This window comes from Triticum aestivum, chromosome 5D (genome assembly GCF_018294505.1).
Source record: "Triticum aestivum cultivar Chinese Spring chromosome 5D, IWGSC CS RefSeq v2.1, whole genome shotgun sequence".
NCBI classification, from domain to species: Eukaryota; Viridiplantae; Streptophyta; class Magnoliopsida; order Poales; family Poaceae; genus Triticum; species Triticum aestivum.
Genome location: NC_057808.1, coordinates 461,006,085 through 461,021,739, shown reverse-complemented (window position 1 = coordinate 461,021,739; position 15,655 = coordinate 461,006,085). Strand labels below are relative to the sequence as shown.

At 50.8% G+C, this 15,655-nt stretch overlaps 1 protein-coding gene across 1 annotated transcript; it reads left to right on the top strand.

Annotated features, from left to right (window-relative positions):
• Positions 1–2,017: 2,017 nt before the first annotated feature.
• On the top strand, positions 2,018–5,496 carry LOC123122758 (linoleate 9S-lipoxygenase 2). Its single transcript, XM_044543097.1, has 7 exons — positions 2,018–2,294; positions 2,403–2,695; positions 2,798–3,020; positions 3,093–3,431; positions 3,559–3,644; positions 3,747–4,426; positions 4,504–5,496. Exons 1-7 carry the CDS (start codon positions 2,102–2,104, stop codon positions 5,273–5,275), a joined length of 2,586 nt encoding a protein of 861 aa, XP_044399032.1. The 5' UTR covers positions 2,018–2,101; the 3' UTR covers positions 5,276–5,496.
• The last annotated feature ends 10,159 nt before the right edge of the window (positions 5,497–15,655 follow it).

Genomic DNA, 15,655 nt, shown 5'->3' with positions numbered 1-15,655 from the left:
AGATGGACGGAACGGTGGTCAGCACGTCGCGCCTGCCGCTCATCGAGGAGAAGTAGAACATGGGAGGCCACTGCCGCTTGGTCCCGGGAAGGCCACCACCGAGGCGACGCCGGCGTACACAGCCGGTGTCTTGCCTGGTCGCAGGTCACTGACGTCCCCTTCCCCTTCAGTTGAAGCACGTCGCGGCGGTTCCACTCTGATGAGCACGCCCGCGGGCGTATAGAGGCCCAAATTAGGTGACCACGGATGTATATGCTCTAAGGGCATCTCCAACATTGAACCTCAAATAGGACACGACATCCGTCCGCGGAAGTGGGGTCCAGTCCGCGAACATTGATGCAGGAGTCGACCATCCAATCTTAACCGCAAGGGTGTGTCTAGAACTCAGTCGACTGAGACTTAACAAAGTCTCAGTCGAGTGACGTCAGCGTGGTTTTTTTTTTTTTGCTACAAGCGGCACGGCTAGATGCTTCAAACGGCGACGAAAAATGTTGCGATGATATTGCAAGCAAAAACAACAAATGCTACAACCGTTTTAACTAAAATGCTACAACCATCAATGAAGGATGTTGCAACCGGTGAGATGACGTGCTACTACCGATCGAGGAGGGATGACATGCTTCAACCAACAAAACAAATGTTGCAACCGGTATGAAAAAGTGTTGCATACGGTCAAAAAAATGTTGCATGATCGACTGAGACTTCATTAAATCTAAGTCGACTGATTTTTAGCAGGCCTATAACCGCAAATGTCCACAACAGTCTTTAGTTAAACATATGCTAAACAGTGATCAATAAAAAAACGAAACAACACCATTCGCCAAACAAGCAACATGAATTGCATGCACCTTCCGCCAATGGATGCATTGCATTGCATGCACTTCCGCCAAACACTTCGGCCAAAGCAATGTATTCTGAAGAAGAAAAAAAGATTAACGTCAGTGCCTTTTGGCGGAAGGTGTTTCAACATTTGGCGGAAGTAATGCATTTTATAATAATTAGAGCTTTTTGCTAAGAAAATCATGTTCAGCTTGATAACTTCCGCCAAACATCAAGCTAATCAGTTACTAATCAAGTTCTCCTTCCGCCAAATAGCATCAAGCCTTCCGCCATCCTGCACGGACGAACTCCTGCAAAACCCCTGACATTTGTCTTTGGTCTGCGGGAAAAAAAATGCTTCTGGACCACTCGGCGGATCGATACAGCCCCGTGTTGAATGACACAACACGTCCGAAAGCAGGGTCCAAACGTATGCGGACGGTTTGAGAGTCAACATTGAAGATGACCGAGCCAATTTTACTCATCCAAATCCTGCCTGGGTTGAATGCGAGCAACCAAACAAACAGTTGCTGTTTCTGCCCGCCGTCGTTGCCGCGGCGTGCTCGGCGTCGGTGATCCTGAGCGCGCGCGAGGCGCACGAATCTCTCGTGGTCGTGGGGGCGCATCGTCTATGCTGGTCCCAAGTGGCGCGGACAGAGAGAGATGGTGCGCGCGTACTGCGTTCGCGCACGTGCGTGCGTCTGCCGCGCGCGCCTGCTTGGTCGACGCCGGAGATCACGCGCGCAGTCGACCGATTTGATGCGCATACTAGCTCCAAGCTTGAACTCGATCGACCTACTGCTGCATTTCGTCGCCGCTCCTCAATGCAGAGGTCATTCCACCGTGTACGGGGGTTGGTGAGGGCGCGTGAAGTGCACACACCAGGAACCCGGGGTTGATGCCCTGCTTCAATAAAAAAAATCCACATCTCTCCCACGATTGAGATCTTGTCTTGATCCATGCCCTAATTAATGAGCCCACGCTATCCCGACGTAGCTACTCCCCTGTATACAATTTGTAGGATCTTATCCTGATCCCCTGATAATCAAATCGATTTGCAGTACTATCAAATCAAACACTAAACCACTAGGACCCAAAGTCCAACGTTAGGCAGTAGCCAACGCCAAGCTCACCGAGGCACACCTTACCCTTGGTCCATCTATAAATAGCCCGGTTGCTCGTCGAGAGCTCTCACACCATCCACAGCAAGCCACACTACCACTAAACTGGTACCACTGTTTCTCCGTCTTAGAAGCATACATACACACACACACACACCAAGATGTTCGGCGGCGGTCTCGACATCATCGGCGGGCTCACCGGGAGCAAGACCAGGCTCAAGGGGTCGGTGGTGCTGACCCGCAAGAATGCACTCGACTTCAACGACCTGGGCGCCACCGTCATGGACAACGTCACCGAGTTCCTCGGCCGCGGCGTCACCTGCCAGCTGATCAGCTCCACCATCGTCGACTCCAGTGAGCACCATCGACCACCCCCCCTTCACCATTACAGTACTTATCTTCCCGTGCAATGCAATGCAATGCAGTGTCTGACTAGCTTGTTTGTTTACGTGGCTCGGCTAGACAACGGGAACCGCGGGAAGGTGGGCGCGGAGGCGAGCCTGGAGCAGTGGATCACGAGCCTGCCGTTCATCACGGTGGGCGAGAACAAGTTCAGCGTCAACTTCGACTGGGCGGTGGACAAGCTGGGGGTGCCGGGCGCCATCATCGTCAAGAACAACCACGCCTCCGAGTTCTTCCTCAAGACCATCACCCTCGACAACGTCCCCGGCCACGGCAAGGTCGTCTTCGTCGCCAACTCCTGGGTGTACCCACAGGCCAAGTACCGCTACAGCCGCGTCTTCTTCGCCAATGATGTGAGCGAGCTCTTCAATCCCCAATGATCGATGTGTTCAGTGGATGCAACGTTTTTGCTTGTCCACTTATTCAAGTAAACGTGTATGTACTTGCGTGCGCAGACGTACCTGCCCAGCAAGATGCCGGCGGCACTGAAGCCGTACCGCGACGACGAGCTCCGGAACCTGAGGGGCGACGACCAGCAAGGGCCCTACGAGGCGCACGACCGTGTCTACCGCTACGACGTCTACCACGACCTCGGCGACTCCCGCCAGATCCTCGGCGGCTCCAAGGAGTTCCCCTACCCTCGCCGCTGCCGCACCGGCCGCAAGCTCTCACAAACCAGTGCGTTCATTTCTCTCTTTCTCACTCACTAGCATGCACTCTCCTTGGAACTTACGTTGCGCGCGCATGCAGGCCCCGATCGCGAGAGCCGGCTGCTGCCGCTGGTGCAGAGCATCTACGTGCCGCGGGACGAGCTGTTCGGGCATCTCAAGAAGTCGGACTTCCTGGGCTACTCGCTCAAGGCGCTGGTGGAAGGGATCATACCGGCCATCCGCACCTACGTCGACCTCTCCCCCGGCGAGTTCGACTCCTTCGCCGACATCCTCAAGCTCTACGAGGGTGGCATCAAGCTGCCCGACATCCCGGCCCTCCAGGAGATGCGCAAGCGCTTCCCGCTCCAGCTCGTCAAGGACCTCATCCCCATGGGCGGCGACTACCTCCTCAAGCCCCCCAAGCCACAAGTCATTAAACGTACCTACCTACCAACTTATATTTTACTTATGTAGATATAAGTCTATAAACTACAACTACAAGTACATAGGATCATCAAACGTTGGAAGAAAATTAAATATAATTTCGATTATTTACGCACGTGCAGAGGACGAGAAAGCATGGATGACCGACGCGGAGTTCGCAAGGGAGATTCTCGCCGGCGTCAACCCGATGATGATCACCCGTGTCACGGTGAGAACTTAAACAAATTCATATATCCATCGGCCAAATTATTAGTGCTATTAAGCATAGACTAAACGAATGGTAAAACAAAATTAATCCATTGCATTGCAGGAGTTCCCCCCCAAGAGTACTCTGGATCCCAGCCAGTACGGCGACCAAACCAGCACCATCACCGAGGCGCAGATCGGGTCGAGCCTCGAGGGCCTCACGGCGCAGCAGGCAGTCTCCAGCAACAGGCTCTACATCCTCGACCACCACGACCACATGATGCCGTACCTCGTCAGGCTCAACAACCTCGACGACACCTTCCTCTACGCCACCAGGACCCTGCTCTTCCTGAAAGGTGACGGCACGCTGGCGCCGGTCGCCATCGAGCTGAGCACGCCGCTGCTCCAGGGCGGCCTCACCACCGCGAAGAGCACCGTCTACACTCCGGCGTCCACCGGCGTCGAGGCCTGGATATGGCAGCTCGCCAAGGCGTACGTCTGCGTCAACGACTACGGCTATCACCAGCTGGTCAGCCACTGGCTCAACACGCACGCCGTGATGGAGCCCTTCATCATCGCCACCAACCGGCAGCTGAGCGTGACCCACCCGGTGCACAAGCTGCTGCACCCGCACTACCGTGACACCATGAACATCAACTCGCGGGCGCGCGAGCTGCTCGTCAGCGCCGGCGGGATCATCGAGCTCACCGTCTTCCAGCGCAAGTACGCCATGGAGATGTCCTCCGTCACCTACAAGGACTGGAACTTCAACGAGCAGGCCCTACCAGACGATCTAATCAAGAGGTAAGTTGAACTTGTTCTATTTCTTCTATTCTATACAGCAGGTTAATTATGTGAAGATATAAATCAATGAAATGCAGGGGCATGGCGGTGCCTGACCCATCAAGCCCGCACAAGGTGCGGCTGCTGCTTGAGGACTACCCTTACGCGGTGGACGGGCTGGCTATCTGGACCGCCATCGAGCAGTGGGTGACAGAGTATCTGGCCATCTACTACACCAGCGACAGTGTGCTTCAGAGCGACGTGGAGCTGCAGGCGTGGTGGAAGGAGGTGCGGGAGGTCGGCCACGGCGACCTCAAGGATGCGGCGTGGTGGCCCAAGATGAAGACGGTGGCGGAGCTGGTCAAGGCCTGCGCCACCATCATCTGGACCGGGTCGGCGCTGCACGCCGCCGTCAACTTCGGGCAGTACCCGTACGCAGGTTACCACCCCAACAAGCCGTCAGCGAGCCGCCGTCCGATGCCAGAGCCGGACACCGAGGAGTACGCCTTGCTGGCCCGCGACCCGGAAAAGGTGTTCATCCGCACCATCACCAACCAAATGCAGGCCATCATTGGCATTTCTCTGCTGGAGATCCTGTCCAAGCATTCCTCCGATGAGATTTACCTCGGGCAGCGTGACACGCCGGAGTGGACGTCGGATGCCAAGGCACTGGAGGCGTTCAAGCGGTTCGGCACGAGGCTGGAGGGCATCGAGAGCCAGGTGGTGGCCTTGAACGGAAACCCCCAGCTCAAGAACCGCAATGGACCAGCCCAGTTCCCCTACATGCTGCTCTACCCCAACACCTCCGACCACACGGGCAAGGCCGAGGGCCTCACGGCCAGGGGCATCCCCAACAGCATCTCCATCTGATGAGATATTTGGAGGAAGGTCGTTGCTCGCCAGCATGCAAAATGTTGGGGTGTGTGCTTCTAGGATCATTTGCTTGAATAATCTAGTACACCGGTGCTCATTTGACACCCAAGTGTTATGTGCGTGGGTAGCCACTGGTCAGCCACTGGTCAATGTATGTTCCATGTAATTTTTCCTTCCAAATTATATATTGATAAAGTGATGAGTTATGCTTCTTTTAACTGAAAGAGTAGGAAATTTCCTACTGTTATTCTATTATAGAAAACATAAATAAACATATGCAGACTATACTAGTGAAACGGGCATTGAAGGTGGTTTCGCTACATGGGCCTGAGGCGGTTTCCCGTCCGCCTATAAGCCGTTGTCGCTAATGTGCCTAGAATTGGAGACGGATATCTAACTGCATGCAATGATATATCACTGTAAGCGGTGCATTGAGAGAAATGCCTCACATGCTTGGAACATCAGAAGTGGCTTCTTATTTGAAACCACCTCCTATATACTAACATTACATGTGGTTTCTTAAGCAGAACGACATGTATTTCGTGTTTGAGGGTGGTTTTCTTTTTCAGTTTCAGCGGTATTCAAAATACACATTCAATGTGTTTTCATAATGCACACATCCACATTTATCTCATAATTGCATTCCATCCTATTTCATAAACACATGTATATATATCCATATGTGTGAGCAACATATGCAACAAACAAAATGCTACAACCTCAAATGTGTCTAGAGTAAATTTATGAAACAAAATTTAAAAACCGGCAATGTGTGATCACCAACTGGGAGAATAGTCTTGAGTCCGTCAACTCTTTGAAAATGACCATTGCATTGTCTGTTGAGCAGTTAAGAGTCCAGGTAAGACCCTCAACTTCTCGGATCGCATGCGACGACTTTATCATATCTGTAACACGCAGTTGAGAGTCCAGGTAGTCGTCCTCCTCCTTTTATAGTGGCGCCGGACCTCCCCAAATTAACAATTTCAAAAATTGCCGCAAATTTGTAAGAAAACGTTCCTGATTCTCCCCAAATTAACAATTTCAAAAATTGCCGCAAATTTGTAAGAAAACGTTCCTGATTTTTTTTTTAAATCAGGATATCAAAAAATGTTAGCGGACAATGTACACGAATTGGAAACATGTTCGTAAGATGAAACAGAAAAGGGAAGAGGAAAAATAAAATAAATGTGAAAATAAATAAAAAGAAAATAAAAACACGTATGAAAAAATGAGAAAGGAAAAGAAAAAATATAAAAATATAAAAATAAAGAAAGAAAAAAATCAGGAAGAAAAAACAAAGAAAATAAAAAAAGAACATGAAAAACGTTCTTGAATTTGAAAAAAAAAGTTTGCAAATTCAAAAAATGTTCACGATTTTGTTAGATGTTCGAGAATTATAAAATGTTCCAGAGTTTGAAAAACTATCACGAATGTGAAAAATGTAGGCAGATTCAAAACATGTTTGTGAGTTTCAGAAAGTCTAAAATGAAAATTAAAAAATGTTTGACAATTTGTAAAAATTCTAAAGATGTTCATGATTTTAAAAATGTCCACAATTTCAAAAAACGTTCGTTAGTTTAAAAAATCTTCATGATTTCTAAAGAATGTTTGTCAATTAAAAAAAACTGTTCACGTATCTGTAAAAAATATTCATGATTTCTAGAAGGTCCCTGGAAAGACCATTTGCAATTCCGGAGTCCCACAGGTCCTTGTTCGCTGGACGGACCAACCAGCGGAATTTGCAACTTGGGAGGACCGCATCGAGCTACAGCAACATTTCCCGAATGCTCCAGCTTGGGGACAAGCTGTGTCTGAAGGAGGGAGGGATGTTACGGCCCATGGCCCTCAGGCCCCAGCAGCAGAAGACCAGGATGACACCGCCACGACCAAGGCGACTGGGCTGGAACGACCGCGTCGCCAGGCCCAGCCCAACAAGCGCTATACAGGCCCAGAATGGAACACCGGCAAGTAGGGTTAAGTACCGCGCCCTCTCCCTGGGTGCGGGGTGTGGAGAAACTAGACACTGGACGGCGGCGGCTCCTCCTCTCATCCCCATTTCCTTCCTCTAGAACCCTAATTCTGCTACTCAATCCTGTATCCCGTGGTGAATTCGAGTGAAGTGATAGCGGGGCCATAACAATTTGGAAGCAGCAAGGAATCACCTAACTTATTCGCGAAAAAGTAATTACCTAACTAACATGACATGGCTTCAGAAGTTGGCAACTTCCTCTTTGCTGGAAGTCTCATAATGCCATCTTCCTCTTGGCTGGAAGTCCAAGCAAGCTAGTCCTCATCTAGCTTGCAGTGGGAGATAACAAAGTGCGCCAACTTCCCCGGCCATTTGCTCGCTGAAATAAGCTACTTCGTCGCCAAAGTGGTGTTTTCGCACCGTGGCCGTGGTTACTGGGTGGATATCTTGCTCGGTGGCATGTACTGTGACTGCGATGACCTGCTCTCTAACGCCCGGTCCGTGGAAATCCGCTCCTTAGACCTGCCCGTGGGGTGCGAGAGGGACTTGGGATGCGGAGACTACATACTAGAGACGAGAGCCTTTCGAGCCATGGGCTGTGTCGGGAACTCCATCAAGTTCGTCTCCATCACCGGCTTCCTTGAGCCTATGGATCATGTGGATGACCGCATGGTGAGGATCTGGAGACTGATGGAAGATACAATGAGCTGGGATGTAGACTACGAGCTCAAGTTGGGGAGCCTACGTGAAGACGGGGAGTTCAAAGGGAACGCCGACTTGCCAACCTCCATGGCACCCATGTACCCCTTCCTTAGCTTGCAGGAAGACCATGTCATCTACTTTGCACTGGGCGACTGCACATACAAGCCATGCTTCTGGGTCGGTGTTGATATGAGCACCAAGACTTTCAACTGCACACCTCTCTCTCTGACAGACGCCGGCATTGGCGGTCTTATTCCAGTCTCCGGCAATTCTGAGGGCAAGCTTGCTTGGACTTCCAGCCAAGAGGAAGATGGCATTATGAGACTTCCAGCAAAGAGGAAGTTGCCAACTTCTGAAGCCATGTCATGTTAGTTAGGTAATTACTTTTTCGCGAATAAGTTAGGTGATTCCTTGCTGCTTCCAAATTGTTATGGCCCCGCTATCACTTCACTCGAATTCACCACGGGATACAGGATTGAGTAGCAGAATTAGGGTTCTAGAGGAAGGAAATGGGGATGAGAGGAGGAGCCGCCGCCGTCCAGTGTCTAGTTTCTCCACACCCCGCACCCAGGGAGAGGGCGCGGTACTTAACCCTACTTGCTGGTGTTCCATTCTGGGCCTGTATAGCGCTTGTTGGGCTGGGCCTGGCGACGCGGTCGTTCCAGCCCAGTCGCCTTGGTCGTGGCGGTGTCATCCTGGTCTTCTGCTGCTGGGGCCTGAGGGCCATGGGCCGTAACATCCCTCCCTCCTTCAGACATAGCTTGTCCCCAAGCTGGAGCATTCAGGAAATGTTGCTGTAGCTCGATGCGGTCCTCCCAAGTTGCAAATTCCGCCGGTTGGTCCGTCCAGCGAACAAGGACCTGTGGGACTCCGGAATTGCCTCGCTGCACCATTCTACTATCCAGAACCTCCTCGGGAACGGGGCTTGTCGCTGCTGCTGCTGGTGGACTTGCTCCGTTGGTGGAAGGGCTTGACGCAGCTGCGAGACGTGGAAGACCGGATGCACAGTGCTGGTCGGTGGAAGCTGGAGCTTGTATGCCACCGCACCAATGCGCTGCAACACCTTGTACGGCCCGAAGTACCGGAAAGATAGCTTCTGGTTGCTCCTTGTCGCAACCGAACGCTGGACATACGGTTGGAGCTTAAGGAAGACCCAATCGTCCACCGCGAACGTGCGATCTGAGCGACGCTTGTCCGCCGAGTCCTTCATTTGCTGGCGTGCGCGCAGCAGGTGTTGCCGAATGAGCGCTACCATTTGCGCCCTGTCTTGGAGCCAGTCCGCCAGGTCCGGTGACGCGCACGCCACGGGGTCGATGATGCCGAAGTATCTTGGCGCATGTCCATAGAGGACCTCGAAGGGAGTGGTGCCCAGCGCGGAGTGCGGCGAGGTTTTGTACCAGAATTCCGCGAGAGGCAGCCAGGTGTACCACTTGGTTGGCGTAGCATTGACGAAGCAGCGCAGGAAGGTCTCCATGCATTGATTCACGCGCTCTGTCTGCCCGTCCGTCTGCGGGTGTCGTGCGGTACTCATGCGCAGCTTGGTATGAGTTAACCGGAACAGCTCCTTCCATAAGACGCTAGTGAAGATCGGGTCGCGATCCGATACGATCGACTCCGGCAGCCCATGCAATTTGTAGATGTTAGCCACGAAAGCTTGAGCAACTTGGAAGGCTGTGAATGGATGTGACATGGCGACGAAATGGGCGTACCGTGAAAATTTATCGACGACCACTAGAATGGAGTTGTATCCTGATGAACGAGGCAACCCATCGACGAAGTCCAATGACACCATCTGCCAAGCTTGAGTGGGGACCGGCAGTGGCTCGAGGAGACCTGGGTATCAAACTCGCTCAGGCTTCGCTTGTTTGCAGGTCTGGCATGCGTCCACGAAGAGCTTGATGTGGTGCTTGAGTCCCGGCCATGTAAACAGTCGCCGCACTCTGCGGTATGTGGCGTTGAACCCTGAGTGACCACCAATCGCTCCGGTGTGGAGAGCCTCGAGAATCTGCTTTTGTAACGCCACATTGTCGCCCAACCAAACTCGGACGTGCTGCTTGATAACCCCCTGGCTGAGTTGAAAACCATCCTGCTCTCCTGGCGCTGTGGCTAGCCGGGCGAGCAAACGTTGTGCTGCCGGGTCCTCAGCATAACCTTTTTGCACCTCCTCCAGCCAGGCCACTGCTGATGTAATAGTGGCGAGGTCCCCTTGAGGGACAGGTGGCCGGCGCGATAAGGCATCAGCGGCACGGTTATCCACTCCTTTTTTGTAGACGATGCGGTAGCGGAGCCCGAGCAGCTTGGCCATGATCTTCTGCTGCCATGGTGTCGCTAGTCGCTGGTCCTCCAAGTGAATGAGACTGCGTTGGTCTGTGTGTACGATGAATTCGTCATTCTGGAGATACGCACGCCAGTGTTCTACCGCCAAGAGAATGGCCAGGACTTCCTTTTCATAGGTGGAGAGCATGCGATTGCGCGGTCCCAATGCGCGACTGAGGAAACCAATCGGGTGCTTCTCCTGTGAGAGGACTGCGCCAATTCCTTGGTCGCAAGCATCAGTTTCCAGCTCGAATGTTTTAGTGAAATCCGGCAGGGCGAGCACCGGGGATGTGACCAATGCCTGTTGGAGTTCTCTGAATGAGGCCTCTTCGAGTTGAGTCCATCTGAACACCACATTCTTCTTCAAGAGATCTGTGAGGGGGCGACTGATGATTGCAAATCCTCGGACGAACCTCCGATAATAGCCCGCAAGGCCCAAGAAACCGTGCACCTCTTTCACACACGTGGGTACTGGCCAAGTCTGAACCGCGCTGATGTTTCTGTTATCCGTCCGCACACCTTCCCCGCTGATTTCATGTCCCAGGTATAAGAGCCTGGGGCGAGCAAAGAAGCATTTGCTTCGCTTGAGCTTGAACTGATGCTCTTGGAGACGCTGGAACACTTTTCGTAGCAGGGTCACATGTGTCTTCTTGTCTTTGCTGTGCACTAAGATATCATCGATGAACACGAGGACTCCATGGCGCAGTAAGGGTGACAGTACCGTGTGCATCCCGCCCTGAAAAGTAGCTGGCCCTCCCGTCAAGCCGTATGACAGCACCTTGAACTCGAAATGACCATGATGTGTTTTGAAGGCTGTTTTGTGGGCATCTTCTGGTTTCATGCGAATCTGATGATAGCCAGAGCGCAAGTCGAGGGTGGTGAACTAGCACGACCCTGCCAGCTCATCGAGAAGTTCCTCAATCACTGGTAAGGGAAACCTATTCTTGATTGTGATTGCGTTGAGGTGCCGGTAATCAATGCAGAATCGCCAAGTCAAGTCCTTCTTCTGAACCAATAGGACCGGTGACGCAAAAGGGCTGGAGCTTGGCTGAATTATTCCTTGAGCTAGCATCTCAGTGACTTGCCGTTCCACCTCATCTTTCTGGGCCGGGCTGTGCCGATAGGGTCGTATGTTGACTGGTCGAGCTCCCGGCACCAAGGGAATGGAATGATCAAACGAGCGTTGTGGTGGCAGACCTTTGGGTTCCTCGAACAGTGCGGCATACTGTTCCAAGAGTTCAGCCACCTCCGGAGGAATTGGAGGATCGTTCGTGTCTTCTGCCACGGTACATAATTTGACCACTCTGGCCACCGCTGTCTGTTGCAGTAGTTCGTGTAGTTCCGCTCCCGAGATCATTTGACACTGGGTGACATCTTCTCGAGCCCCACAGAGTTGCACTTCTCGTCCATCATGCTGAAACACCATGGTCTTCTCCAGCCAGTGTACCTTCATCGGGCTATGGTGAGCCAGCCAGTCAATTCCAAGAATTACATCATAACTGCCCAGTGGAAGAACCCTGAGATTGGTGGTGAAATCGACCCCCTGCGAATTCCACTTGCACGCTAGGATCTCTTGGTCAGACTGCAGAATACCGCCATTTGCCACCCGCACAGATAGAGCACGTTGAGCGGGCTTAACTCCTTGGAGATGAGTGGCCAGAGCAGTGCTCACGAAGCTGTGGGATGAACCGGAGTCCACAAGCATGAGGACCTCCTTGCCTTGCACCCAGCCATGTAAGCGCATGGTCGTTGGCGCTTCAGCACCGTCTACTGCTGCTTGCGAGAGCACGCAACAGTCAGCTTCACTTGGTGTGGACTCTGTGGATGGTGTCGGTTGCACTGGCCCTTGCAACATCTCGATCAGCTCTTCCACTACATGAAGTTGCACAGTTGGCGCGCAACGATGCTCGCGGCTCCAGCGTTCGCCGCAAGTGAAACAGAGCCCTTTGGCGCGACGGTAGGCCCGAAGGGTCGCCAGCTTGTCGTCGTTCGGTGGAGTTCGAGTCGTCTCCGGTGGGCGTGACTCTGATGCAGTACCCCCTTGCCGAGCGGTTGCTAATGGTGGTGGGGGTAAGGGCAGGGCCATCCGAGGGATTGCCCGGCCCCCTTGAGAGCTTGGCGGCAGCGCGGGGTGGCGCCTCTCGTCCCGCCGAAGAGCCTCCACCACTTCTTCCTGCAAACACGCGAGATCCACAGCAGTATCCAGCGTTTGGGGTCGATGTAAAACAACTGCAGCACGTATATCACGTTGCAATCCATCCATGAATTGGGTGACAAAAAATGCAGGATCCCAAGAGCTATGATGAGCTAATAAGTTATGCATCAACTGAGTGAATTGCTCTGCGTATTCTGTGACAGTGCCCATTTGTCGCAAGCGATTGAACTGGCGCAACAAATTCTGAAACTCTTCCCTACCAAACTGTGCACAAATAACAGATGCAAACTCCCCCCACTCCTGGTAATGCAAATGGGCTTGCGACGACTGCAGCCATGACAGTGCGCTGTCGGTGAAATACATCGCAGCACAACTAACCCATGTGTCCGCACTCAAGGTGCACACCCGAAAGTATGCCTCACATTTGAGACGCCAGGCACGCGGATTGGATCCATCGAACAATGGAAAATCAAACCGCGGCGGTGGTGGCAATCTAAAGTACCCACGATCCCAGCAAATGACTGCTCGCCATGGTGATAGAAGTCGTACGTACCAGTGGCCGGAGGTAATCGCGGGGTGCGGATCTCCCCTGACGATTTCCCCCGAAGATCAGTGAAAACGCCGTGGCCATCGGGCCCATGACTGGTGTCACCACGAGCTGAGATGTCGACGGCGCGCAGATGAGGTGCGTCGGCCGTCGATGGTGGTAATCGGGGCCGCGATCCTTCCGCGATGTGAGGGAGTAGCGGCGGAAGCTCGCTGAGCCGCGGAAAGGGAGGTGGTGGAGCGGTCGTCGTGGCCTTGTCCACCGGCGATGGGAGCGTGGACTTGTCGATCTTAGTCCGCAAGTGACCCACCTCCGATCGGATCTCCTCCATGGACTGCTCGATCTGGGGCCGCCATCCTTGCAGCTCTTGGACGACGGGGTGGATGTCCTCGATCTTGGTGGTGACGGTCGTGATTGCCGCGGTCAGATCCGCGATCGCCTTGGTGTGCTCCTCCATCGTCGTGGCCTTGCCCCTTCTTGTCTGGATGATGGATGGAAATCTCCCCACCAGATTGGGGAGGGTGGAGAGAAAAAAAATTGGCTGGATCTAGTGGCCCTGAGTACCAATTGTTATGGCCCCGCTATCACTTCACTCGAATTCACCACGGATACATGATTGAGTAGCAGAATTAGGGTTCTAGAGGAAGGAAATGGGGATGAGAGGAGGAGCCGCCGCCGTCCAGTGTCTAGTTTCTCCACACCCCGCACCCAGGGAGAGGGCGCGGTACTTAACCCTACTTGCTGGTGTTCCATTCTGGGCCTGTATAGCGCTTGTTGGGCTGGGCCTGGCGACGCGGTCGTTCCAGCCCAGTCGCCTTGGTCGTGGCGCTGTCATCCTGGTCTTCTGCTGCTGGGGCCTGAGGGCCATGGACCGTAACACAAATGCTTTGATTCATATATATTTCACTTATGCAAGTAACAGTTGTTCGTACAACAGAAAAGATGGTCCATATAATTAAAATTCATACATGAGGCTCGGGCTCATATTTTTTACGCCAACGGATTGCTCAGCTGGGCGAGGCAATAGTTGGGTCAAATTATGGCACGACAGGTGGATCAACGGGCGCAACATCTTGGACATCGCCTTTGGGAAGCAATTCTACTGGGTTTTCTTCATTTATTTATTTTCATTTTTCGTTTTTTATTTCTATGTTCTTATTTTTTTGTGAACATATTTTCAAATCCACATATATTTTCAAATTCGTAATCTTTAAAAAAGAATCATGAAAGCTTTTCAAATGTGTTAACCTTTTCAAAATTGTGAACTTAAAAAAATGTTAACCTTTTCAAATCCTAAAAAAAAAATTTGAGAAGATTTTTACAATATAAGAACCTTTTTCAAATGCGTGAGCTCTTTATCAAATCCATGAACTCTTGTCAAATTCTTGAATATTTTCCAAAATTCTTAAAAAAATCCTGATTTGTGAACATTATTTTCAAATTGATGAACTTTTTTCAAACTCTTAAACAATTTTTCGATCTATGATTTTTTTTCAATTCCATGGACTTTTTTCATAAGCCAACGGTGAGGGCTCATGGTCAATGGTCATCGTCGCGGTCAACGGTCCAGCCGAGCGAGAGCGAACATGCCCGCTATTGGGCCGGCCTAGGTGAAGGGTCGCGTGAGCGCTAGTGTGGCCAACCAGCACCACGAGCGCTGACTAGAAGGGGACCTCCTATATGCCACTTATTGCGGCAAAATGTTGCAGGTTCGCACAGAGGACGGGTCACCTGGGCTGGCCCTTTCGCTGCCCTTGGCTGAATGAAAAATCGCAAAAAACGGGTGCGCTAGGAATCCAACTCGCTACCTTCTAAAGATGCCCGCGATGCGCAAGCCACTGCGACACGCGCACTACTCTACAAGAATTGCAGCGCGACTCTTAAAGAACTATAGGCAGCCGTGAAAATAAAACAAGTTCGCTAAATTCTATAAAAATGAAATTTGTGGGCAACTGATCGATCCCTTCTCCCCACGCCATGGAAGCCAGTCCATAGCCACTGCGGTAATTCCCATACATTTTTTAATTTATGACAAAGTTTAAACATGTGAACATTTTTAAAAATTACCGATTTTTTAAAAACAAATGTGAACTTTTTCCGAAACAAGTAGTTTTTGGTGTTTGAACATAATTTAAAAAGGTGAACAGTTTTTGAATTACCGAACACTTTTTGAAACGAGAGAACAAATTTCGAAATTTATGAACAAAATTTGAAAAAAGGAACATTTTCAGTAAAAATGAACAAAATTTGTAAAAATGAGAACAAAAATTAACATTTCAAACAAATTTTGAACTCCAAACTTTTGAAAACACGAAGAACATGAACAAAATTCGAAAAAATGAGAACAAAAATTAACATTCTGAACAAATTTTCAGAACAAAAATAAGATTCTGAACAGTTTTTAAACACAAACAACAATGAGAACAAAATTAACATTCTGAACAATTTTGAAAACACGAACAACATGAACAAAATTTGAAAAAAAATGAGAACAAAAATTAACATTCCGAACAAATTTTCAGAACAAAATTAAGATTCCAAACAATTTGTGAAAAAACGAAAAAATATATTGAATTATAACATTTTTTGAAATTTCTGAATTTTTTTTGAAAATGAGAACAATTATTGAGATTCTCATCTTTTTCGAATTTTGTACATTTGAAACAAAATTTGAAAATAAGAAACATT